The 22002-nt window shown below is 58.7% G+C and overlaps 1 protein-coding gene across 1 annotated transcript; it reads left to right on the forward strand.

Annotated features, from left to right (window-relative positions):
• The first annotated feature begins 1817 nt into the window (after positions 1-1817).
• Positions 1818-21485, forward strand: SLC38A8 (solute carrier family 38 member 8). Its single transcript, XM_049110641.1, has 11 exons — positions 1818-2051; positions 2346-2536; positions 6104-6302; positions 9540-9681; positions 10548-10649; positions 12740-12797; positions 15415-15529; positions 16983-17130; positions 17501-17709; positions 18886-18937; positions 20313-21485. The coding sequence occupies exons 1-11, from the start codon at positions 2012-2014 to the stop codon at positions 20404-20406; spliced, it is 1350 nt and encodes a 449-aa protein (XP_048966598.1). The 5' UTR covers positions 1818-2011; the 3' UTR covers positions 20407-21485.
• The last annotated feature ends 517 nt before the right edge of the window (positions 21486-22002 follow it).

The raw sequence follows: 22002 nt of genomic DNA on the forward strand, positions 1-22002 counted from the left end.
CTGGAGCCCATAGAGTGACATTACACAGAGAAGGGGCCTTGGCAGGTGCAGTGAAGGTCAGGAGCTAGAGATGAGGTCATGCTGGGGGGTGGCATGTGAAGATGGAGCCTGGAGCATCCAGGAGCTGCATGAGGCAGGAGGGATGACCTGCCTGGAGCCTTGGAGGGAGGGTGGCCCTGCCGACACCTTGGTGCAGGCTTCCAACGCCCAGAACCATGAGAAAATAAACTTCTGTTTTAAGCCCCCCAAGTTTGTGGCCGTTGGTTACAGCAGCCTCGGGAGACTCCCATGTGGAGGAAGCCACGACCTTTCTCTCTTCTGGAGTCTGTGTCCATCCTGCTATCGTGCGTTCACTCATTTCTTCACTCAGTACCTCCTATCCTGGGCAGACTGCAGGGGGATGCAGGTTTGGGGATGACACACCCAGGCCTGACAGGTGCTCCCCTGTGGAGCACGATGGTGACACCCTCTTGGGATTCGATGTAAGGACTCAGATACACGCCTGGCCCCAGCTGCAGGGCCAGGCTCCCGGCACTGCTCACTTGGTGGGAACGTAAATGCCACCCAAGTCGTGGTCCAGCTGTGTGCTCCTGGGCCACAATCCCAGGTCCCTTTTCCTGTCTGTGCCAATAGGCTGGCCATCTAGCAGGCCTAGCGCTTACTGAGCACGCTCCATGCGAAGCCTGCAAAGGCATAAACAATCCTCTGGTGACACAGGGGATTGAGACCGTTGGAAACCACACGGAGAAAAGGCCCTCAGCGCTGATATGGTGTCTGCCAGATAAGGACTGATGGGGTGAGGCCCTGGCACTGCAGATGTTTAATTAGAGCCTCAGTCCTCAAGAGGAGGTCCCTGGACGAGCTCTGTCGGCATCACCAGGGACCTGGTCAGAAATGCAGATTCTCAGACCCAGGGAGTCAGAAATGCTGCGTTGTGACGCGCCTTCAAGGGGACTCGAAGCTGGGTGCCGGGCATAAGCAGGTTCCCATTTGAATACAAGGTGTGACGTTCACGGACGGGCCTGCATTTTCAGAATGCAGTTTCCTGTACTCCACCATCACAGCCCACAGATCAGGTCGGAGGAAAGTTTGGTCCCAACCAGCAACACCTGCCTCTCCGGAGCTCTAGCTTGTGAGTAACGTGCAATCTGGGCTAAGACTGTACACCCCAAGTACAATGAATTAGAATCTGCCTTTTAGGGACGCCTGGGTGGCTCAGCGGTTTAGCGCTGCCTTCAGCCCAGGGTGTGATCCCGGGGTCCCGGGATGGAGTCCCACATCAGGTTCCCTGCATGGAGCCTGCTTCTCCCTCTGCCTGTGTCTCTGTCTCTCATGAATAAATAGATAAAATCTTACAAAAAAAAAAAAAAAAGAATCTGCCTTTTAACAAGACCCCAGGTGTTTCGTGTATACATTCGTTTCAGAGGCTTCTTGACGCAGCACCTGCCAACTGCCCAGGACTTTGCACAGAGTCTACAGTGGCCCCGCAGCCCACTGCGAGCTGCAGGGTGGGGGCATGGACCCCTTTGCAGATGCGGAACTAGGCTCAGAGAGATCACACACTGTGAGCAAGTGCAGACGCTGAGCTCTAAGCTCTCTTCCTCGACTGGGGGCCTGGAAGGGGACCCCCCGCGCCCAGGCCAGTGGGTGAGATGAGGTGCAGGCCTGCCCCTTGAGCTCTCCCAGCTGGGCTCCCTCTGACCCTCAGGCGGCCAGGCAAGCCCCGCCTCCTGGGAGGGGCCTTCACCAGGGCGGGGGAGGGGAGGGAGTCTTAAGACCCCTCCTCAGGCTGGGAGTCTCAGAAGCTCCAAGTTCTTGGGACGGATGGTTTCAGCCTTTTGTCCTTGTCCCCCTAGGTGTGGGGACGTGACCCCAGCCCATGCTTTCTAAGGCTCTCTTAATTCCTGATTCGTTTCCCACCCGCTGGCAGAGCTAGAATCTTCCTTCTTCCACTGGTGGGACCCAAGAAATGCAGCTGCACCACCTCGAGTGAGCCTGAGCCCTGTCCCTGATGGCTGAGGACAGTCTCACCCTGGAGTCTGGGTTTGGGGGTAAGGGTGATGTGCTGGGATGGGCAGGGGGAGTGGAGGCTGGGAGAGCAGTTGGGGGGGGCAGGGGCGGCCTCAGGCTTTCGTGGGAGGGCCCGAGTGAGGATGACTGGTGGGAGGTTGAGGGCAGAAGGGGTAAGACCCAAGGCGGGGAGGGGGGCCCAGCCCAGGAACAGGTAACCTAAGGGGGCAACGCGAGGTCGACCGTGGCGTAGGGACATTCGGGGAGCAAGACACGTCACAGCCTGGAAGGCAGGGCGAAGACTGCCCCTCTTGCCACCCCGCTGCTGCTTCTAGCCCCGGAGGGACCCGCGCGCGGCCGCCCAGGCCTCCGGGAGAAGCCAGTCCCTGCGGCCGCCAGCCCCACTCTGTCCTCACTGGGCGCCGTCTTCATCCTCCTGAAATCTGCACTGGGGGCTGGCCTCCTCAACTTCCCCTGGGCCTTCTACAAGGCGGGTGGGGTGGTCCCCGCCTTCCTGGTCGAGCTGGTAAGCCCCTGTGGAGTATCTGGGGGGGGGTGTCTCTCGGGGTGGGATCTCTGGCATCGCTTCTGTGGAGCTGCCTGTTGTGGAAACTGACACCTTTGAGACTTGCTTTGGGGCCCCCTCGACTGCTCTGGGGAGAGGATCATCCCGCCGCGGCCCTGGGCAGAGAGCCCCCCCCCAGCTGCTGAGGGCGGGGAGGTCGAGGCTGAGCGGAAGCCCTGTACTCACAGGCACCTGCATCAGGTGAATCTGCCCGTTGGCCGGGAAGGCGCTACCCCGGAGCTGCCCACCTGGCCAGTTGACTTCTTTCACCAGCTGGTTGCAGCCCCATGATGAAAGTCGAACCCTGTGTACAGTCAGATCAGGTGTAAGCCGCTGTGACACCCTCACACCCACACTCAGCAGGCTCAGCCCTCTGGCGCGGCCCCGACGTCCTGCCTGAAGTCCAGGCCTGAGCGCCCGTCAGGGAGACGCAGCTGCATCTTACTTGAAATCCTTTCCCCCAAGCTGATGGCGACTGCTGAGTTTGGTGGTCAGCCCTTCCACAGCCGGCTGCTAAGGGCCATGGGGCCTTCCTGTCCTCCTGGAAACGACTCCCTCCAACCCCGTGTAGTGTCCGGTGTAACCGTGCCACCCGCCCCCAGGGTTGGCCGAGCGCCTGTTCTGATGTTGGGTGGCTACGACCACGCAGCCTCTGTCCTCCAGGAAGTTTGTTCTAATGAGGAAATCAGATAAGATACAAGAAGTCAAATAAGATAGTCTCAGGGAGTGGCGGTGCTGAAAGGGTCATGTCATGGAGGGGTGGGATGTCTCAGCACACGGAGCGGTCAGAGAAGGCTTCCCTGCGGAGGTGGCCTTGAGCTGAGCCCCAGCAGAAATGAAGAACTTGTCCAGGTGCATGTGAAGGGAAAGGTAGCTGTGTTGGCATGTGTGGAGCCAAAAGGCCCCCCCTTCAGAACAACAAGAAAGAAGCCTGATCTCCAGTCACAGTTAATGAGGAAGCAGGTGGTCAGGCACAGGTGTGGCCATTGCCAGGGCAGTGGGGAGGGCTGTGAGGCCGGGACGTGGAGTCCCACCCTTTATGCTACGTGCAGTCTCCTTGGGCACCTTGCTGAAATGTGGTTGTTGATTGAGCAGGTCTGGGTGGGCCTGAGGTCATGCATTTCTGAGGAGCTCCCAGGTGATGGGGCTGCTGCCTGCGTGGCTTGCAGGTTGGTCTAAAGGTTCCTGCCCTGAGCAGATGGAAGGCCAAACATGAATAAACTTACACTGCCAACAAGGAAAGGAATGAGGCTGGGACCGACACCCCATTCCCTGCCCCCCAGACAACAACCTCCCCCACTTCTCTTGGCCAGTGAGCCCACCTAGCCCTTTATTAGCATTTAAACACCACACCGCTGGGAGGTCATGGTGTGAGGTTGTGAGTCTCTCTGATGATCCCACTAGTGCTGGCGCTTTCATGAAATTTCAATGCACTTTGACCCTCTCTGGAGCCTCAGATGCAGGCCTGGGTAGGCCTGGGCTCAGGGTAAGGGCTCTGCTGTCCTGCCGCTCGGGGTCATTCCTGTGGGCTGCCCTGTCCTACATGGATGGATCGTGGCGTTGGCAGACAGGTATTCATGGGCAGAGGCTTTGTCTGACCCCACCACCCCCTCCTTTCGTCCACAATTCCTCCTGAGTGCCTGCCATGTACTGGGCGTCTTCCTGGGGCTAAAAGATAATGCAGGACAGACACCATCCCAGCCCTCATGGAGCTTGGAGTCTGGGGGTAGAGAGGCCTGAGAACCTCATGATACGTAGACACTTGTAAGTACCTGTGTCCTCAGGCCACTGGACCACAGGACCACAAACAGAGCATTTAAAACCACTGAAGTCCCTTCTCAGGGTCCCAGAGACCAGAAGTCTTGACCTGGCATGGGCAGAGCCATGCTCTGTCTGGAGGCTCGAGGGGAGGATCCTTCCTGCCTCTTCCAGCTCCAGGTGGGCCCAGGTGTCCCTTGGCATGTGGTCACATCTCTCCAATCTCTGCCCCACTGTCCTACGACCTTCTCTTCGAAGAGACACTCGGCAGTGGATTTCAGGCCCACTTGGCCTATCCAGAAGGACCTTGTCTCAAGATGCTTAATTACACCTGCAAAGACTCCTTTTTTATTAAATTACATCCACATTATTTTTTTTTAATTTTTTTCTTAATTTTTATTTATTTATGATAGTCACACAGAGAGAGAGAGAGAGAGGCAGAGACACAGGCAGAGGGAGAAGCAGGCTCCATGCACCGGGAACCTGATGCGGGACTCGATCCCAGGTCTCCGGGATCGCGCCCTGGGCCAAAGGCAGGCGCCAAACCGCTGCGCCACCCAGGGATCCCACATCCACATTATTTACATCTGCAGAGACTGTAGCCGCCAAGTCACAACTGGTTATGGACAGAAGTGTGCCCAAGAAAGGCATGGCTCTGTGGGAGCCCGAAGCAGAGGGCTTAGCCCATCTCGGGGGCCGTGCATCAGGAGACCTTGTGGAGCAGGTGTCCTCGGAGAGGAGGGGGTGGGAGTGGCCCAGGTGAGGGGGTGTGCTGGAGGCAGAGAGGGGCCCAGGCACAGGGACAGCCTGGATGAAGATGTTCCTTCTGATTCTGGCACTTCAAGTTCCTCTTGGGGGTAATACTGCTCGTCCAGTGGCATAAACTGTGTCTGAAGACAGACATTCCAGCTTCCTCAGGCCTCTTGGCCGTGTCCCCCAACTCCTGCATGGCTCTGCTTCATGGGAATGTGGAGACGGATTCCAGCTTAGGGACAACATCGCCAGGGGAGGGTGTTGTGGCCCGACCGCTGTGAGAAGCGGCCGGGTGAACTCTTAGAGGTAGACCTGCACCTACTCTGTGATCCAGCAATTCTCCTCCTAGGTGTGTGTCCAGGAGGATGAAACATACATCTTCCGTGTGACTTGTTCTAGAAAGTTCACTTCCTTCCCAAGATGTGTGTCATCAGGGGACTGGATAAACCAAGTGTGGTTCTCTCCAGGTGATGGGCTAGCACTCCGCGAAAATAGGGATAAAATCCTGGTGCCCCCAGTATGGTTGGGCCTCACAAACGTTACTGTGGGTGGAAGCAGCCAGGTGTGAAGATCGGTCAATGGTTTCTTCTGGGGTCAGGACAGGAGCAGAATGATAGTGGGAAGGGGCAGAAAAAGGCTTCAGCATATGGCAGTGTGTGCTGTCTCGATGGGTGTGGGTTGTGCGCACGCATTTGTCGTACCCCTCCCGGTGATATGTATTCTTAACCCGAAACCCATGGGATTTCAGGAGAGGAATTTAGACTCTGGGTTTCTGATGCCTCATTTGCCGAGTGGGGCAGGGTGGTATGAATGAGCCCCAGATGCACAGCCATACAGCCCTAGAGGCCTGGATGGTTGCTTGCTCTGTAGCTCTGGTCTCAGGGCAGAGGAAGGCCTGGTGGCCCATTGGGGAGAGGCCCCTGGGCTGCAGGCAGAAGTGGTATCAAAGGTGTAAGGGGCAGCTGGCGCGGGTGCTGAGTGCGGGGTGTGCCCTGGCCCCACGGTCCCGCTCCCCAGGTCTCCTTGGTCTTCCTCATCAGCGGGCTGGTCATCCTAGGCTACGCCGCCTCCATCAGCGGCCAGGCCACCTACCAGGGTGTGGTTGGAGGGCTGTGTGGCCCCACCGTCGGGAAGCTGTGTGAGGCCTGCTTCATCGTCAACCTGCTGATGATCTCCGTGGCCTTCCTCAGGGTGATTGGCGACCAGCTGGAGAAGCGTACGTACTGGTGCTGGGGTGGGGCTAGGGGAAATAGGGGAAATCCCCAGGGGCTTCTGGTTAACCAGCGGGGTGTGGGTACTGGGCAGGGCCCTGGTGGGGAGCCACCCCAAGCTCCTCATGTTGTGGCAGAGGGAGATCCGGAGTAGTAATTATGGGCACCCCGAGGGTCACAAAGGGAGCAGGGCTGTGCTGGGCGTCTAGTGGCAACGACCCAGTGTACAGGCGGGGAAGCCAAGCCAGCTGCAAAGAAGCCTGATGGAGAGAGAGCCAGTAACAGCTTGAATCTGTGGGCCTCCAGGACTGAGCCCAGGCCCCCCTGGCTTCTTGGCCCACATCGAGCTCCGCGTTAGCTGCATGCCACCCTCCCTCCCGAATACTTTGATACACTCTGTTTTCCTTTTTTATTCCACTCAACATCTGTGCTAATTTTTGCTGCAATTCCTTCCTTGGCTCCTGTGATGTTTGGACTTGTGTGGTTCAGTTTCCAGATCCTTGGGAGTTTTCTGAATCCCCTTTGGTCTCTGCCTTTGTTGTGCCACAGTCAGAGAAGACCCTGCACGTGGTTTCAGACTTGGGCTGGGCCCCAATGTGGTCCGTCCTGGTGGGCGCGCCGTGCACTCTTACGGCACGTGCATTCTGCAGTTGGGTGGTATGTTCGAGAGCTCTGCTCCAGCTCCAGGTGGTCCTCCATAGCCTTGCTGGGGGTTTTTTTGTTGTTGTTGTTTTCAAATCAAGTTATTCAGGGCACGTGGGTGGCTCAGGTTGGATGAGCGTTATGATCCTGGAGTCATGGGATCAAGCCCCACATCCAGCTCCCTCCTCGGTAGGAAGCCTGCTCCTCCCTCTGCTCCTCCCACTTGCTCATGTTCTCTCTCTCTCTCTCTCTAATTGGAATAACTAGATCTGTCTCTATCAGTTCCTGAAAGAGGGGTGTTAAAATCAGCTGTGATTGTAGATTTGTCTATTTGCCCATTTAAAGATTTTATTTATTATTTAGAGGGAGTGTGAGCAGGGGGAGAGGCAGAGAGAGAACGAGAGAGAGAATCTCAAGCTCAGATGCGGGGCTCCATCTCATGATCCTGAGACTGTGACCCGAGCCAAAATCAAGACTCAGACGTTTAACAGACGGAGCCTCCCAGATGACACCCCCTATTAGCCCTTTTAATTCTGTCCATTTTTGCCTCTTAGTGTTTGAAGCTCAGTTATCAGGCTCATGCTCATGAGTTGTCCCTATATCATCATGAAATATCCCTTTTTGTCTCTGGTAGTACTTTGCTGTCAAATCGACCTTCTCAGCTATGAATTCTAGCCACCCCAGCCTCCTTAAGATGAGTATTTTCTGGCTTTTTCTCTCTTCCGGGCTCTTTCGCTGTTCCTGCAAACAGCATGTGATTGGGTCTTGGGTTTGTTTGTTTTTTCTATCATCTTGATGGTTTCTGGTTTTCATTGGAGTGTTTAGATTTTTAATTGGAAAGCAGTTATGTATATGCTTGGATTTCGGTCTCTCCACTTGGCTGTTCTGGTCTGCCACTTGAACCAAAAATGAGAAGGCCCCGGTGCTGGGATGTTGAAACGCAAGGCTTCCATGTCTTGGGCAGTACTCTTCCCCCAGAAAGCACAGAGGTTGGTAAATCTGAACCTCTCAGTGCGTAAATGGGCACAAAAGCACCCTGCCTGCCAGTGGCAAGTAGAGTCACGTCAGATTTTACCTCTGGTCGTCTGGGGTGGTGCTGGGTTGAAAAGGATTCAGAGGCTGCACTCAGGCTCAGGAGTAGGGCAGCTGGACAGATTAGAGCAATGATGAGGATACAAGCCATCCTGGCCCTGCGTAGATGGACTGGGGTGGACAGAGCATTGCTTGTGTGTTGGTGGTTAGGTCTTTGGGACTGTGTCTCTCTGTAGGCAAGCCCAGGCTTCTTGGGAGGAGGGCTGAATAGAGTTTGGGGTTGTCGCTGCATGCACTGAGCACAAATGATGATAAGTGACAGGTGCTGAAAGACCTCGAGGAATGCTCTAGAAAATGAGGGCTCAAGAGGAGCTGCTGGAGCCCAGGTGTCAGAGCTGGGTTCCTGACTGAGGAGTTCCAGATGCATGAGCGGAGCTTACACCCCTTCCCAGGCCATGTGGCTTCTGGGTGCCTGCGTTGCCTGGGCATCTGTGGCCCAGAACGCCTGCTTCGCTGTCCTGCCCGGAACTGGGTGCCTGTTGGAGCGACCTCAAGCTAGGACTCTCCCCTTGCAGTGGTTCAGTAGAAAAAAAGCTGTTCTGAGAAGCCATTCATTTCTTTGCATCTTTGCATGGCTGGCTTTATTGAGCATCTGGTGAAGCTCAAAGAAGGGTTAGAGTCCCCCTGAGCGAGCAGCCCCACGTGGCCTTGAACCACCCCTAGCTCCCAGCCCCAGCAGCAGGGCTATAGGGAGCTCGGTGCCCCACCCAGCGTCAGCCCATTTTGCCATCCACACCCTCCTCCCCCACTACTGCTCTCCCACCCCGCCCCAAACGGCAGGATGAAGAAATGGTCCCAGGTTCGTGGGTATCGCCTCCACTGAGAGGTGGGTGGAAGCCGGGGGTGAGGTGGGGGGAGTCTGTGTCCCCTCCGCCTTGAATCAGGGGGGGCTCCAAGACCCCTCGGCCCAGTAGAGTCTGGCCCATGTGATGCGGTGCCAGGTTCAGGCCTCGCCTTTAAGAGGACACGCAGTTTGTACCGGGATTTTCAGGAGCTTCCCCTGCCACAGCCCAGCCTGCTGGGTGCAGAGTCCCCGAGATTGCAGGGAGGGCACAGTGGATCCCAGGCGGCCCCACCAGGCACCCAGTGTGGAGCCATCGAGGATCCTCCAGCCGAGGCATCTGGTCAGCCAAGTACCCCCAGGTGACCCCTAGCCGACACTTTGCGGAGCAGACCTGGGCAGCTCGTCCCTGCCCTCCTCCTCCGGTCCAGGGCATGTGAACACGTGGTTGCTCAGTGTCCCACCACCGGCACCGAAAGGCCACTCCAGGCCCCCACCCCACACGCCCATCCGGCTCTGGAGCAAACCAGAGGCATCTACGAAAACACCAGGGCCTCTTATTTGTCTTTCATTTGTTGCTGACTTGCCCCCTTGGCTGACTTGGTGCCCACGGCCAACCCCGCACGGGCCCAGAGCAGGGAACCCGGGGCTGAGCCCGAGCGCAGGCGGGGGCGTGCAGGGCCCTCAGCGGGTGCTGCCCTCCCGCCCTCCCGCCCTCCACCGCCAGTGAGTGACTTCCTGCTGCCCAGCGCCCCGCCGGCCCCGCCGCCCTGGTACGCCGACCAGCGCTTCACCCTGACCCTGCTCTCCGCGCTGGTCATCCTGCCCCTGTCGGCCCCGCGGGAGATCGGGGTCCAGAAATACACGAGGTACGTCGGGCTCTGCAGCTGCTCCGGGGCAGGGTGCTGGCTCCGGCCGGGTCCCCCTCGGCCGGTCTTCTCTCCGCCTGGGATCAGGGAAGCTGCCGGCATCGGTCCTCCCACTTGGACAAGAGAAAAAAAGTTGGAAAATGATACAAGTAACATGTAGACGTGATGGAAAACAGATAAACCCTCCCCGTATTGACGTGACCTGCTACTGGCGCTTTGTTCTTTAATTATTACAGGCTTCTTACGCACACTCGGGCACAGACACCAAACACACATGCACTTTTTTTCATTTTACGATCTGAGGCTCCATGTGTACTTTTGAAAAGATAAAGTCTGGGACAAGTATCCGTCAGGGTTTGCCACCTGCCTTTCCTGTTGTGTGTGACCATAGACCTTTCACTTGGGAGCTAGAACAGAGGAGCAGCACGCAGGAGACCCGAGTCCCCTCGGCGTGTCCAGCCCTCGCCCGGCTCCCCTGTCCTATCAGCTGGGTGGGGGCGCTCCCCGCTGGGGCCTGGCCAAGCCCAAGGCATCCTGACTGCGATGCCAAATCTGAGCAGGCTTTTGTTGGCAAAACGGGGGTACCTGGAGCCATCACACCTCACAGGTGTTGGCCTGGTCAGGAATTTGGTTCATCTGACCTCTGGGCCAGAGGAGCGCCCTGCCTGAAGCTGTCTTCCCACTGTCCCCATTGCACAGACATGGAAATTGAGGCTCAGCAGTGAGAATGCTGCCCAACAGCTGGGCACAGCTGGCACTCAGACCCCACTCTGGGTGGCGCCCTGGGCTCTACCTGGCAGGGCTGGTGTCCCCTTGCATTTGTGGCCACACCACGGAGGCCCCTAACGCTGCGCACCATCTGTTAGCATCCTAGGCACCCTGGCCGCCTGCTACCTGGCTCTGGTCATCGTGGTGCAGTACTACCTCGGGCCCCAGGGCCTCGTTCACGAGACCCGACCTGCACTGAGGTGAGTTGGAGGGGGTGGCTTTTCACAGCTCCCAGGGGCGCTGCAGGGGGATCCTTGGAGGAGGGACACTCGCCTCCCCGTGGTTTGCACAGAGTCCGGGCACCTCCCTGTGAAATCCTTCATGTCTCTGATGCCACAGAGCCCCATGGAGTCCCCTGTCCTTCTTCAGGATGGACTCAGCTGTTACTAGTAAGGGCCAGGGACAGACGAGGGACACACAGGCACTAAATGTCACAGCAGTCTGGAGCTCCTAGGCTGTTGCAGACCTGTCCCCGCACAGCATGGAGGCAGCAGAGCCGGCCAGCAAGGCATAGGTGCCTGGGCAGAGGGAGCAGGAATGTGTGGAGGCTGGTGTGGCCTGATCAGCCCAAGCGAGGCCAAGACTGGGGGTGGGTGGGGGTATCCTCTAGGGACGCCGCACATGGTGAGGACTTCGGTTTGGCTGGGAAGCTGCTGCAGGATTTTGAGCAAAGTAGGGCTTGAAATCACATCTGCTCATGGCAGGGCCAGTGCCACAGGCCTGTGACCAGTATGGTCACTGGGGCCTTGTCCCCAGAAGGACCCTGTACTTGGTGTAACGTTCTGCTGCTGCTATCCTGAAGTTCTCCGTTGAATAAGTGAGGGGATTGGGGGTGAAGTATGTCCATTTTGCACCAGGCTCCACAAATTATGTGACCCCTCCTGGCTAACTGATCAGAAGTAGAACATCAGAAAGAGAAGAGACCAGGGTAACTGAGCTTTGGGCTTGAACACTGGGAAGGGTGGCCGTGCTCTTCTTGGGATGAAGACAGGAGCAGGTGGCTGGGGGAGGAAGTCACGTGGGGACGTGGTAGGCTGGAGGCAGCTCCGAGGCCTCTGGTGAAGACGTCAGGTGGCCAGTTGGACCTGTTGTCTGGAGGTCAGAGGGGGCTCCAGACTGGAGAGAGACATGTGGTTGGTGTCAGCCCAGAGGTGGCACCTCAGGCTGCCAGGCTGGGTAAGAACCGCCCCTGAGCCGGTGCCCAGCCCGGCCCCAGGAGGTCAGGGGCAGGGGGGCAGAGCCTGTGGAAGGAGAGCGTGAAGGTGAAGCAGGGGGCTGGGTGTGTCACAACAAATGACCCCAAACTGGGTGGCTGAGAAGAGCAGAAGTTGCTCCCCAGTTGAGTCTGGAAGCCCAGAGACAGGGTGTGGTGGGGCCATGCTCCCTCTAGCTCCTAGGGGAGGCTCCTTCCTGCCGCTTCCAGCTTCTGGTGACCCCACCATCTATGGCGCCCCTTGGCACGTGGGCGCATCCCTCCAGTCTCTGCCTCTGTCCTTATAGAGACTTCTTCCCTTGTCGTTTCTTCTCTCTGTAGGGATACCAGTCGTTGGATTAACACGCACCCCACTCCAGTGTGATCTCACCTTAACCAATTAAATCTACAAAGACTATTTCCAAATAAGCCTTTTTTTTTTAAAGGTTCTATTTATTTGAGAGAGAGAAAGAGAGCCCATGAGTAGTGGCGAGAGGGAGAGGCAGACTTCCCGATGAGCCAAGAGCCCAATGCGGGGTCGATCCCAGGACCCCAGGATCATGACCTAAGCTGAAAGCAGACACTTCACTGACTGAGCCACCCAGGAGCCCCCTCTAAAAGAAGTCTTTGTCCCAAGGTTCCCAGGGGATATAAGTTTGGGGGGATATTATTCAACCCAGGATAGAAGAGGATAGAAGGTAGGAATCAGAAGTCAGTGAACAAAATTTCAAGAAGGCTGGCTGCAGTGATTGCTGCCAAATGCTGCTGCTGGGGTCACGTGGGGCTGAGCCCCAGCCTTAGGTTTAGCTATGGAGGCTGCTGCTGATGTGACAACCTCATCAGGGCAGGACAAGGAGATGAGGGCCCAGGAGGATGGGGCCCAAGGCAGAGGGAGGGAGGAAGGGAAGAGAAGAATGGGCCAGAGCTGACCAGGGATCAAGGCACAGCATTTAACATGTGTCCTCCTCCTGGTAATGAAGAACCGGTCTCGTGGTCGGGCTGTTGCACTTTCCTGGTATTGCTGAAAACTCCTCTTTAAGTTGAGACTGTTTTGAGTTGCACTCGTTGTGATAAACATCCATTCTTGTCTTTTTGCAGACCCTCCTCCTGGACCTCTGTATTTAGTGTCTTCCCCACCATCTGCTTTGGGTTCCAGGTAATCTCAGCAGGGGCCTGTGGAGGAGGAGATGCGGCACGCTGTGGTGGTGATGCCCCGCTCCCTGGGGAGAGTGTGGCCCCCTGTCAGGGAGGAAGCTTAAAGACTTGCCGTAGGACGAAATGGGCCATCTCCTGGGGACGGTGCATGTGGGTTGGCATCTGGGCTTGGTGAGGAGTGAGCTGCCATTGAACCCAGGAACCCAGCACCAACAGCACATTTGTTGGGTGTGGGGTACAGGGTGGGGATCCAGAGTTTGTTCTGTCCTCTGCAAAATTCTCAGAGGACGGTCGCATGACCAGAGACCTAGAACACCTTTATGCAGGTGGGTCCTGCCCCAGGCGCCTTGCGGGGGAGAGATACTGCCTCAGGAGGCCTGCAGGCCAGGAGGGCTGGCAGGCGTCCGGGTGGCTGTGTGGCGGGCCCCACGGGGCACAACATCCAGGGTCTCTGAGCGAGCGTCACGGAGTGAGGATGGGCTGTGTGTGTGGAGTCCAGCGGGGGGCCTTCTGAGGTAGCCCTGCAGGGGGCAGATTCAGAGGTGGCCTTTCCCCAAACACCGATGCCAAAGAAGAACTTTGAGGAGCCTGGGGGAGGTGGGCGGGTGAAGGGGGGGCAGGCAGCTGGCAGGGAGAGGGTCCCGGGCGGAGGGAGAGCGACATGGGGCAAGCCAGGCACCCACATGGTGCAGGAGGGGTGCGGTGGCGGGCTGGGGCCCTGCTCCCTGCCTCTGGTCCTGGTTGGGGTCTTCCAGTCTTTTCGCAGCTGGCAGCTGACTCCATTCATTGTTTATTTTAGGAAAGCTTTGCCTCCCTCCTAAAAACAGCCACCTCCCCAGCACACCACCACCAAAACCATCCCAAAGTAAAATCTAGTTTGCAGGGGCATGTGGTCCAGGCCCGACAGCAGGGCCTCCTGGCCTGACATTTCTCTTCCCTTCTGTGCCAACCAGCTCCTGTTTCTCTTCTTCATCTTGCATTTTCTTTGAGAATCGTGTTTGGAAAAAAAAAGAAAAAAAACATCCTGGAACATTTCCATTTATCTTCCTTATAAATCACTTGATAGATCGCTTCTGGGGCTTAGCAAGCCGCTTACAGGAGTTTCTCACATTTTTTCTAGCACACCCAATATTTTGAAAGATCTGAAGCGATGATTTTGCTGTCAGCGGTTTGTCTGGATGTGCTTTGCCTCCCTCCCTCCCGTGCCCCGGCACCATATGGTGTGGCAGGCTCGCGCTGCGGGGGCGGCTTTCCAGATGCTTACGAGGGGTGCCCCCCTCACCTTTGCCTCGGCTTCCTCAACCGCCTCTCCTAGCAACCGGGGCCTGGGCTGTGGTTTCCAGGGACACGGGAGGCAGCGATGGGAGCTGGGAGAGGATGTGACTTGCAGGCTGGGGGTGCGGGTGGAGATGGGGCTGGGGCCCAGGCAGGGCTGCCAGGATCCGATGCCGGGAGCTTCTGGAACCTGGGGGTGGGGGGTAGGGCAGCTGTAGGTGAGGGTGGTTAGGAGGTAGGTGAGGGGGCGGCGAGGCAGAGGGGCAGGGGGACGGGGGGAGGTCACCTGTTGTCCTCAGGAGCTCTGGCCTGGTCAGATGGCTCCCCTCCCCCTACACTTAGCAGGGCTCCGCGTCCAGCCTGTGCGGGGTCCCGAGGGCCGGGGAGGTGCAAGGTGGGCTGCGGGCCCTGCGCCCAGCCTCCTGGCCACACTCGAGACTCCCCTGCTGCTGTGATTTCTAAACAGCTTGGTTGAGCTGTAACTCACGTAGCAGTTCACTCCTCTGCAGAGTACGCCTCAGAGGTCCTCAGTACGGTCACAGTTGTGTGGCCCTCCCCACAGTCCGTTCTCGGACACTTCCATCGCCCCAGGAGGACCCCTTGCCTGCTCCAGTCCGTCCCCGGGCCCCGGCCACCACACCTGTCTCTCTCCAGATCTGTCTGTCCTGGACATTTCATGTTAATGGAACCCTATAGCGTGCGGTCCCTCGTGACCGGCTTCTGTCCCTTGGCGTGTTTTTGAGGTTCATCCGTGTCGTAGCCTGTAGCCTGCTGTGGCTGCGGAATGCTCCGCTGCATGGATAGAGCACAGCCTGTGTATCCGTTCCTCGGTGGGTGGCTGTGTGGCCACTTTCCACCCAACCCCATCCCAGATGCTGTCCCAGGGGGCAGCCCCGCCCTCGGTAGTGTTCCTGGCATCCAGTGGGTGGACGAGGCCCACTGAATCGTAGGACTCCGCTCGATATCCTACAATAGTACTGGGGCAGGACTGGGGCAGGACTGGGGCAGGACTGCCCCAGACGTCGGTGGTGCTGCCGACGAGATCCCTGGTCCTGGCGCGCTTCGCTTGTAACTTGAACTTCCCGTCCACGGAAGTACGTTTTCTCGTCTTGCCCAGCGTTACAGCTGTGAGGCTCTCCCGTGTGCAGGCATGTGGTCGGGTCCGCCCTTCTTCGGTGCTGTGTAATATTCCACGTGTGACCCTCTGCCGATCTCCTTACACCTTCTACGGTTGGCGGATGTTTGGGTGGTCTTCTGAGCTTTGGGGCGCTGGACGTTTTAGGTTGCTACAGGTATTTCTCGCGCCAGCCCCAGTCCCACTGAGCTCCACCCCTGCCTTCCAGTGTCACGAAGCTGCCGTGTCCATCTACCGCAGCATGCGCAACCAGAGCCTCTCGCACTGGGCCCTGGTCTCCGTGCTGTCCCTGCTGGCCTGCTGCCTCATCTACTCGCTGACAGGTAAGGCCCCGCCGGGGCGCTGCGGAGCTGGGTAGGGAGTGCAGGGGACCCCAACTAACGTGTGCTCATAGGGTGCTTCCCGTGTGCTCAGCGGTGTGGGAGCTCTCACCCACTGAATCCTTACCCTGTAGGGAAGGTCCCCGTTTCCTAGATGAGGTGACTAAGCTCAGAGGGCTTCCACGGCTTCTCCAGGGTCTCCTGACTAGATGTGCAGAGCTGAGACCCAAACCCTGGCCCGGCTGGCCCCGATGGCCCTGCTCTTACACGGTGCCCCCTGTCCCCTGCTGTCAGCAGGGTGATGGTGGTCATCACGGCGTCACATCTGGGTCACTTCACAAAACGGTCTTGTGGATTTGACAAGTTTGGGTGCTTGCAAACCTCTACCAGAGGCAGAAGGGTCTTCAAAGGTGACCGAGCGTGTCTCCGAGACGGCTGTGACGTGCTCAAGATCACACAGCATGCCCCGGTCTCAGGCTGACTCTGGCTGGCCGCTTCCCTCCAGCCCAGGGGCCCTTTCTTCCACCCAGCTTTGGGAGCTGTGACCTGGGAAGCCCTTGGGCTGCCGCCAACGTCTCAGGCTCCTTGGACTCTCGTGATCACCTGAGAAACTAGCTGGATAACCTTTCCCCGGCAGGGGAGGTCAGGTCCATCTGTGGCCTCTGGGCGGGAGGGCCATGACCTGGTGATTGAGAGTCCCCTCCGGGGCCAGCAGGTTCATGGAAAGGGCCTGAAGAGAAACTGAAATGAGGCGCGGCTCTCGGCCAGGGATGAACAGTACCGTGACAGGGCAGGTGCCCAGGGTGCCGAGGGGCTTGGGTTGTGGAGCCAGGGCCTGGTGCCCTGATCCTGCCGTCACTCGCTGTGTGATTCCAGCAACCGTTGACACCCTTGGTCAGGAAAGTGGGTGCCTTGCCAGGTGTGGGGTGGACGGGGCACGGAAGCAGTCGTGATAATTGCCAGAGCGCCGGGTGCTTCCGTGAGCGGGCCTCTCACACCAGCACTGGGAGCAGAAAAAGTGATGAGCCGTGGTTCGGCCAGCAGGCGTTCTGAGTCCAAAGCGCAGAGTATCCGCTGGCCGAGGATAGGAAAGCCTCCGCAACTCGGAGAATCGTTCTAGAACCCCTGTTGGCTCCCAGGAGGGCCTTCAGGGTGCTAGGAGCTGGGTGCGGTCAGTGTGCCGTACCGGAGCAGGTGGGGATGTGACATTAAAAAAAAGAAGTACTTTTTGCACGTGGTGGACACACAATGTTACGTTAGCCTCAGGCGTACGACACAGCGCTGGGGCCCCTGTGCGAGGCAGTGCCCACGGCAGGTGTGGCTGCCGTCCGTGTCCGTGCCGCGCTAGCAGTGTCACTGACCATGTGACCTGTGCCGTGCTCTCCGTCTCGTCTCTGCCACCGGCCTGGCGTCTTCCTAATCCTCTCTCTGGGCTTCCACCCTCTCGGCCCCCCAGGGGTTTATGGCTTCCTGACCTTCGGGACAGAAGTTTCTGCCGACATCCTGATGTCTTACCCAGGCAACGACGTGGTCGTCATCGTGGCCCGGGCTCTCTTCGGGGTCTCCATTGTGACTGTCTACCCCATTGCGCTCTTCCTGGGGAGGTGAGGCCCAGCCCTCTGGGGCTCTGCTTGCCGCCGGGCACAAGGCTCCACTGAGGCTCAGGGCCCGCCAGGCACCTCGCGGGCTCGTGTGTTGGGGGGATCCCCGTAGAGGAGAATGCAGAGGGGGGACTGAGACGGTTTGCCCAGAGCGGCCCAGAGAGTGAGGGTCGGGACCGGAGCCCGGCTCCCCAGCCCTCCCAGAACCGCACCCCGCGTGGCCCTCTCTGTGACGGCCTGCTGCACACCGAGCCACAGGAGGGTTGGTGTGGTCCTTGGGGGACCGGAGCCCTGCTGGGCGTACAGGGCAATCGGAGGGGCTGCGGGGCACCCAAGGCGGGGCTGGAGCTGCCTGCGCTGGTGTGGCCCCCAGGTCGGTGATGCAGGATTTCTGGAGGAGGAGCTGCTGCCGGGCACGTGGGCCCAGGACCCTGGTGGAGCCCTCGGGGCCGTGGGTGCGGGGGCTGCTGACCGTGCTGTGGGTCGCGGTGACGCTGGCCATGGCCCTGTTCCTGCCCGACCTCAGCGAGATCATCGGCATCATCGGGGGCATCAGCTCCTTCTTCATCTTCATCTTCCCAGGTGAGGCACCTGCTCCGCTCTGTGGGGCCCCCCTGTCCTGGAGCTCGGGGGCCTGGAGGCCGTGGGAGCCCCACAGAGGTAGGATGGCTCCCGGTCCCGGCCACTGCGCCAGACCCGGGCTGGGGACCGCACACACCCGAGGTTAAACATCACGCTGGCCGTCCGGGGCCGTCAGGGGCCAAGCCTGCTGGGAGTGCTGTTGTCATCCCCTCCTGCCCGGGAGACGCCGAGGCCCGAGGCCCCGCCGCACGGCACGGCCGAGTCGGCTCCACACGCCCACTCTCGCCTTGCTGCCGCTCACCGTGGGATTTCCTCTTATTTTTTAAAAAAAATGTTGCCAGTTACACGGAGTTCACATGGTTCAAAGGTGCCCCGTGAGCATCTTTTTCTTACCTTGTTTCCTGACCTGGGAGGCAAACGTGGTTTCCACGATGGGTGGTTTCTGACAAACCTTCCCGGTGTGAGTGCAAGTTGAGTCCAGGTGGCCTGAGGGTTATCGCGGCCTGGGAAGCCCGGGAAGGGCCTCCCGGGGAAGCAGAGTGCGTAGCGCCTGCTGGTGCTCAGGGCACGACCGCGGCTCCCTCTGCCCCCGGGAAGCGCGTTCCTATGCGAGGGCCGTGGACACGTGGCCGCCTCCCTTGGCCTCCGGTTGCTCCGGGTCTGCTGGCTTCGGCCCTGCTTATTTGGAGTCCGAGACTCCAGTCGGTGGGCTTCGGTGCCCCTGGCCTGGATGCTACCTTGCAGCCCTAGCTGCTGTCCATGCTGGGAAGGGCCGGCCAGGAAGGGTTCAAGGAGGAAGGTGCCATGGAAGCTTTAGGCGGAACTGTTTGGCTTCAAATCCCAGGAGAATTATTAGCCAGAAAGAAAAAACATCCGCAGCTGCCTGCTGCCGAAGGCATCCCAGGCGTCCAGCCCCAAGTCTGGCCCTTGAGGTGTCATCCCAGAGACCCTGGCATCTGAAGACCGGCTCAGAGGGGCCAAGATATGAGGGGGTTGCCGAGCCAGGACCCCACAGCTGGCTTGCTGTGCCTGGGGGGCCGCTTTGGGCAAAGGCCTGGCTGGCCTCCCGGGTCCCTGGGGATGGCTGGGTGCTGACTGGGTGCTCATGGGGCTCTCTGGAGTGCGTGGTTGCTCTGGTTTTGACCATGAAGAGCTGCCGTGGTGTCTCCTCTGCAGGGCTGTGCCTCATCTGTGCCGTCGGCGTCGAGCCCATAGCACCACGAGTCAAGTGAGTGTCCCCAGGCAAGGGTGGCAGCATGGGTGGGCACTTAACGGGCTCAGGGCACACAGAATGAGCACGTGGCAGGGACCATGGAGACCCCGTTGTCCTGCCGATGAGAAAACTGCTGACCATGGGACACGGCCTCATCCACGCGGTGAGAGGGAGTCCAGCAGGAATGGAACCCCGGCCTGTGACCTGGGGCCTGCGTGCTGTCCGTCTAAGCACGGCTCTCCCTGCTGCTCAGAGGGGAATAGTCCATGCTGGGAGCTGTATGTGGGTTTAGGGTCTTCCTGGGCCCTGGAGGTCCTCGGCCACACATCTTTCCCCATCCTGCACTCAGACCCAGGCAGGATGGGGCGCAGGCTGGTCCTGTTAATGGAACCCTGCGTTCTGGAGGCCACGTGGCCAGTAGGGTCACGCATCCCCTTTGCAAGGCAGCAGGTCCTGGCCAGTCACCTCCTCAGTGGCAGCCTTCACTCCCCTCCCTGCCATACAGGATGGCCATCCTGCAGGTGAGGGGACAGGGAGTTACCCACGGATAGGCTTCATCACCCTCTGGGTGGAGAAGGGCCTTCTGGATGTCTCTGAACCGGACAAGGGCTTTTGCCCACAACAATCTTTGAGGTCCTGCCGCTTCTGTTTTGTGCCTTGATCCAAGCTCACAACAGTTCTTACTGGTGGGCTTTGAAGATATTTTTAATGCTGGTGCCGCTGCAGGGCCTTGTGATCCCTCAGCGCTGCTCCAGGAGCCTGCAGGCCCCAGGCACACGGACCACCCTCTCCCTGCTTCCGACACGGGGGCGTTCACGACTCTGCTTCACTAGACAGTCTGTCCGTGACAGCGGGTCCCGTGGCCTTTGTTAATGGGGCCAGAAATGTCTCTGGCAGCCCTGCCATTTGTGGGAATCTCGTCTCCCATCTGTGCAGTGTGGGCTGGTACGTCATGAGGCTCACAGATGCCCATGTCCTCAGTGGCCGCCAGGGCCGACCGCCTCTGCCTCCCTTACCCCGGAGCCCCAAACACTGTCCCGATCGTGGGTGACTTTGGGTTTTCTCCTCCTTCCTCATTTTCAGCGGGGCTTCATTCCCCTCCCCTTGCTCCCAGAGGGAAAGGAGTGGAAAGGTGTCTCTCCCTGCCATTTCTTTGGCTTTAATGAAATGCTAGGGAGGAACGAAGTCCTCAATTAACAGTTGCAGTGTGAGGTTTTAATTATCCCAGTTGCCTTCGGAACCCATCCCTACAGGTGAGGGAGAATAATATGGGTTTTTCTCCAAATTGGTGACTCTGCTGGCTTCATGGGATACGCCTTCTGCACGTGCTTGGCTTGGCTGCGCAGGAGTCCCGAGAAGAGCGTGTTGATGTGTATATGTTAACTGGCAGGTGCTGCCTGGAGGTGTGGGGAGTGGTTTCCGTGCTCGTGGGCACCTTCATCTTCGGGCAGAGCACGGTGGCCGCGGCCCTGGAACTCTTCTGAGTGGGAGGGGGTCGGCCCGGCCTCCACGCTGTCCTGGTACGGCTGCCTGCGTCCCCCGGTGAGACCTGTGTCCCTTCCATCATAAAGATGCTGCAGAAACAGATACCTTCTGCCTTCTGAGGCTGCTCACTGGGGCATCTGCGGGTTCAGAGGGTTTCGGGTGCAGTGCTCAGGAGGCTATGTTGGCGTCCTGGGGCTGCCCTAACAAAAGGCCACACGCCGTGGGGCGGGGGGTGGTGGTGGCTTCAATCAGCAGAAATTGATCCTCCCACGGTCAGGAGGCCTGGGTCCCAGATTGAGGTGTGGGCAGGGCCTCGCTCCCTCGCTCCCTCTCCCTCGGAAGGCTCTCGGGGAGGGCCCTCCTGCCTCTTCCAGCCACCACTGTTGCTGGTGTTCTTGGCATTTCCTGGCCCCTGGATGCATCCCTCCTGCTTCTGCTTCCCTCCCCACGTGCCTGTGTGCCCTGTGCATCCGTCCAGATTTCCCTCTTCTCCTGAAGACACCAGTCATTGGATTAGGGCCACCTTGGTCCAGTGTGTGACATCCTCTTACCTTAGGGACCACAGAGATCCTGTTTCCTAATGAGTCACAACCACAGATTCTAGGTATTGGGACTTCACCTTAATATTTTCAGGGGATACAATTCATAACAGAAGTAGTGGCTGAGGCCCAGGGAGCCCTGTTTTGGCCCCCACTCTGCTGAGAGTACCCCAAGGAGACACCCCTCCCCCGACTTCCCTTCTGGCTGGACCTGCAGGGCCTGGGAGCCCAGTGGACCGTTGGCTCTGTTGTTCCCTCCTGACTGCACCCTAATCCTGGGGTGAGGAGTCTCACCTGCAGCCCAGGGCGAGGGGACCAGGGATCTGCCCAGGGGCCAGGGCGTAGGGAAAAGGAGCCTGGTGGGAGGAGGTGGGGGAGAGGCGGCCAGGGACCCTGCTGCTCCTGCATCACTGTGCGCATTGGCCACTGACCCTGCACTGGGACATCTCGGATGGTGCTGGATTCGGGCCACTCTTCCTCCGCCGTGGGACGTCTGCGGAAGCCGGTGGTGCCACAGCCAGGAGGGGCCCACGTGGGCGGACATGGTAGGCGGGGGGCCGGGCCCTGTGTTGTTGTGTAATGTGTGCCTGACCACTTGAGGCTAGTGGTGTTACGACTGGGTTTTATTGTTTTTTCCAGCCTGTCCACTTGTACTAATTTTTCTTGAGCTATAATTCACCTACCGTAAAGTTCACCCTTGCAAACTGTGCAGTTCGTGGGTGTTAGTGCACGCACAGAATCATTCCACCGTTGCCAACATCTGACTGCGGTGTGTTTGTCATCCCCAGAGAGGCCCACTCCCATTCACAGTCACTGCCCGGCCCCGGGGACCACGAGTCTGCTGCCTCTATGGATCTGTCCCTTCCAGACGCTCCATGCAAAGCGACTCCTGCAACACACAACCTTCGGGTCTGGCTCCTTTGACTTAGCCTGTTTTCCACTTGGTCCATTTTACAGGTGAGGCATGGAGGCTTGGAGATATCTGGGCTGCCCTTCCTGTGAGGTCCAGCTGGGGTCGGGATCGAGTTGGGCTTAAATTCCATTGTCTGTTTGCTT

The sequence above is a fragment of the Canis lupus genome, chromosome 5, assembly GCF_003254725.2.
Source record: "Canis lupus dingo isolate Sandy chromosome 5, ASM325472v2, whole genome shotgun sequence".
Lineage (NCBI taxonomy): Eukaryota > Metazoa > Chordata > Mammalia > Carnivora > Canidae > Canis > Canis lupus.

Excerpts from the sequence above, each read along its gene's own strand:
- SLC38A8 (XM_049110641.1), top strand. The coding sequence starts at position 2,012 with ATGGCTGAGGACAGTCTCACCCTGGAGTCTGGGTTTGGGG. Across the intron at positions 2,537-6,103 it reads CCGCCTTCCTGGTCGAGCTG|GTCTCCTTGGTCTTCCTCAT; the intron begins GTAAGCCCCTGT and ends CCCGCTCCCCAG. Across the intron at positions 15,530-16,982 it reads CCTCATCTACTCGCTGACAG|GGGTTTATGGCTTCCTGACC; the intron begins GTAAGGCCCCGC and ends TCGGCCCCCCAG.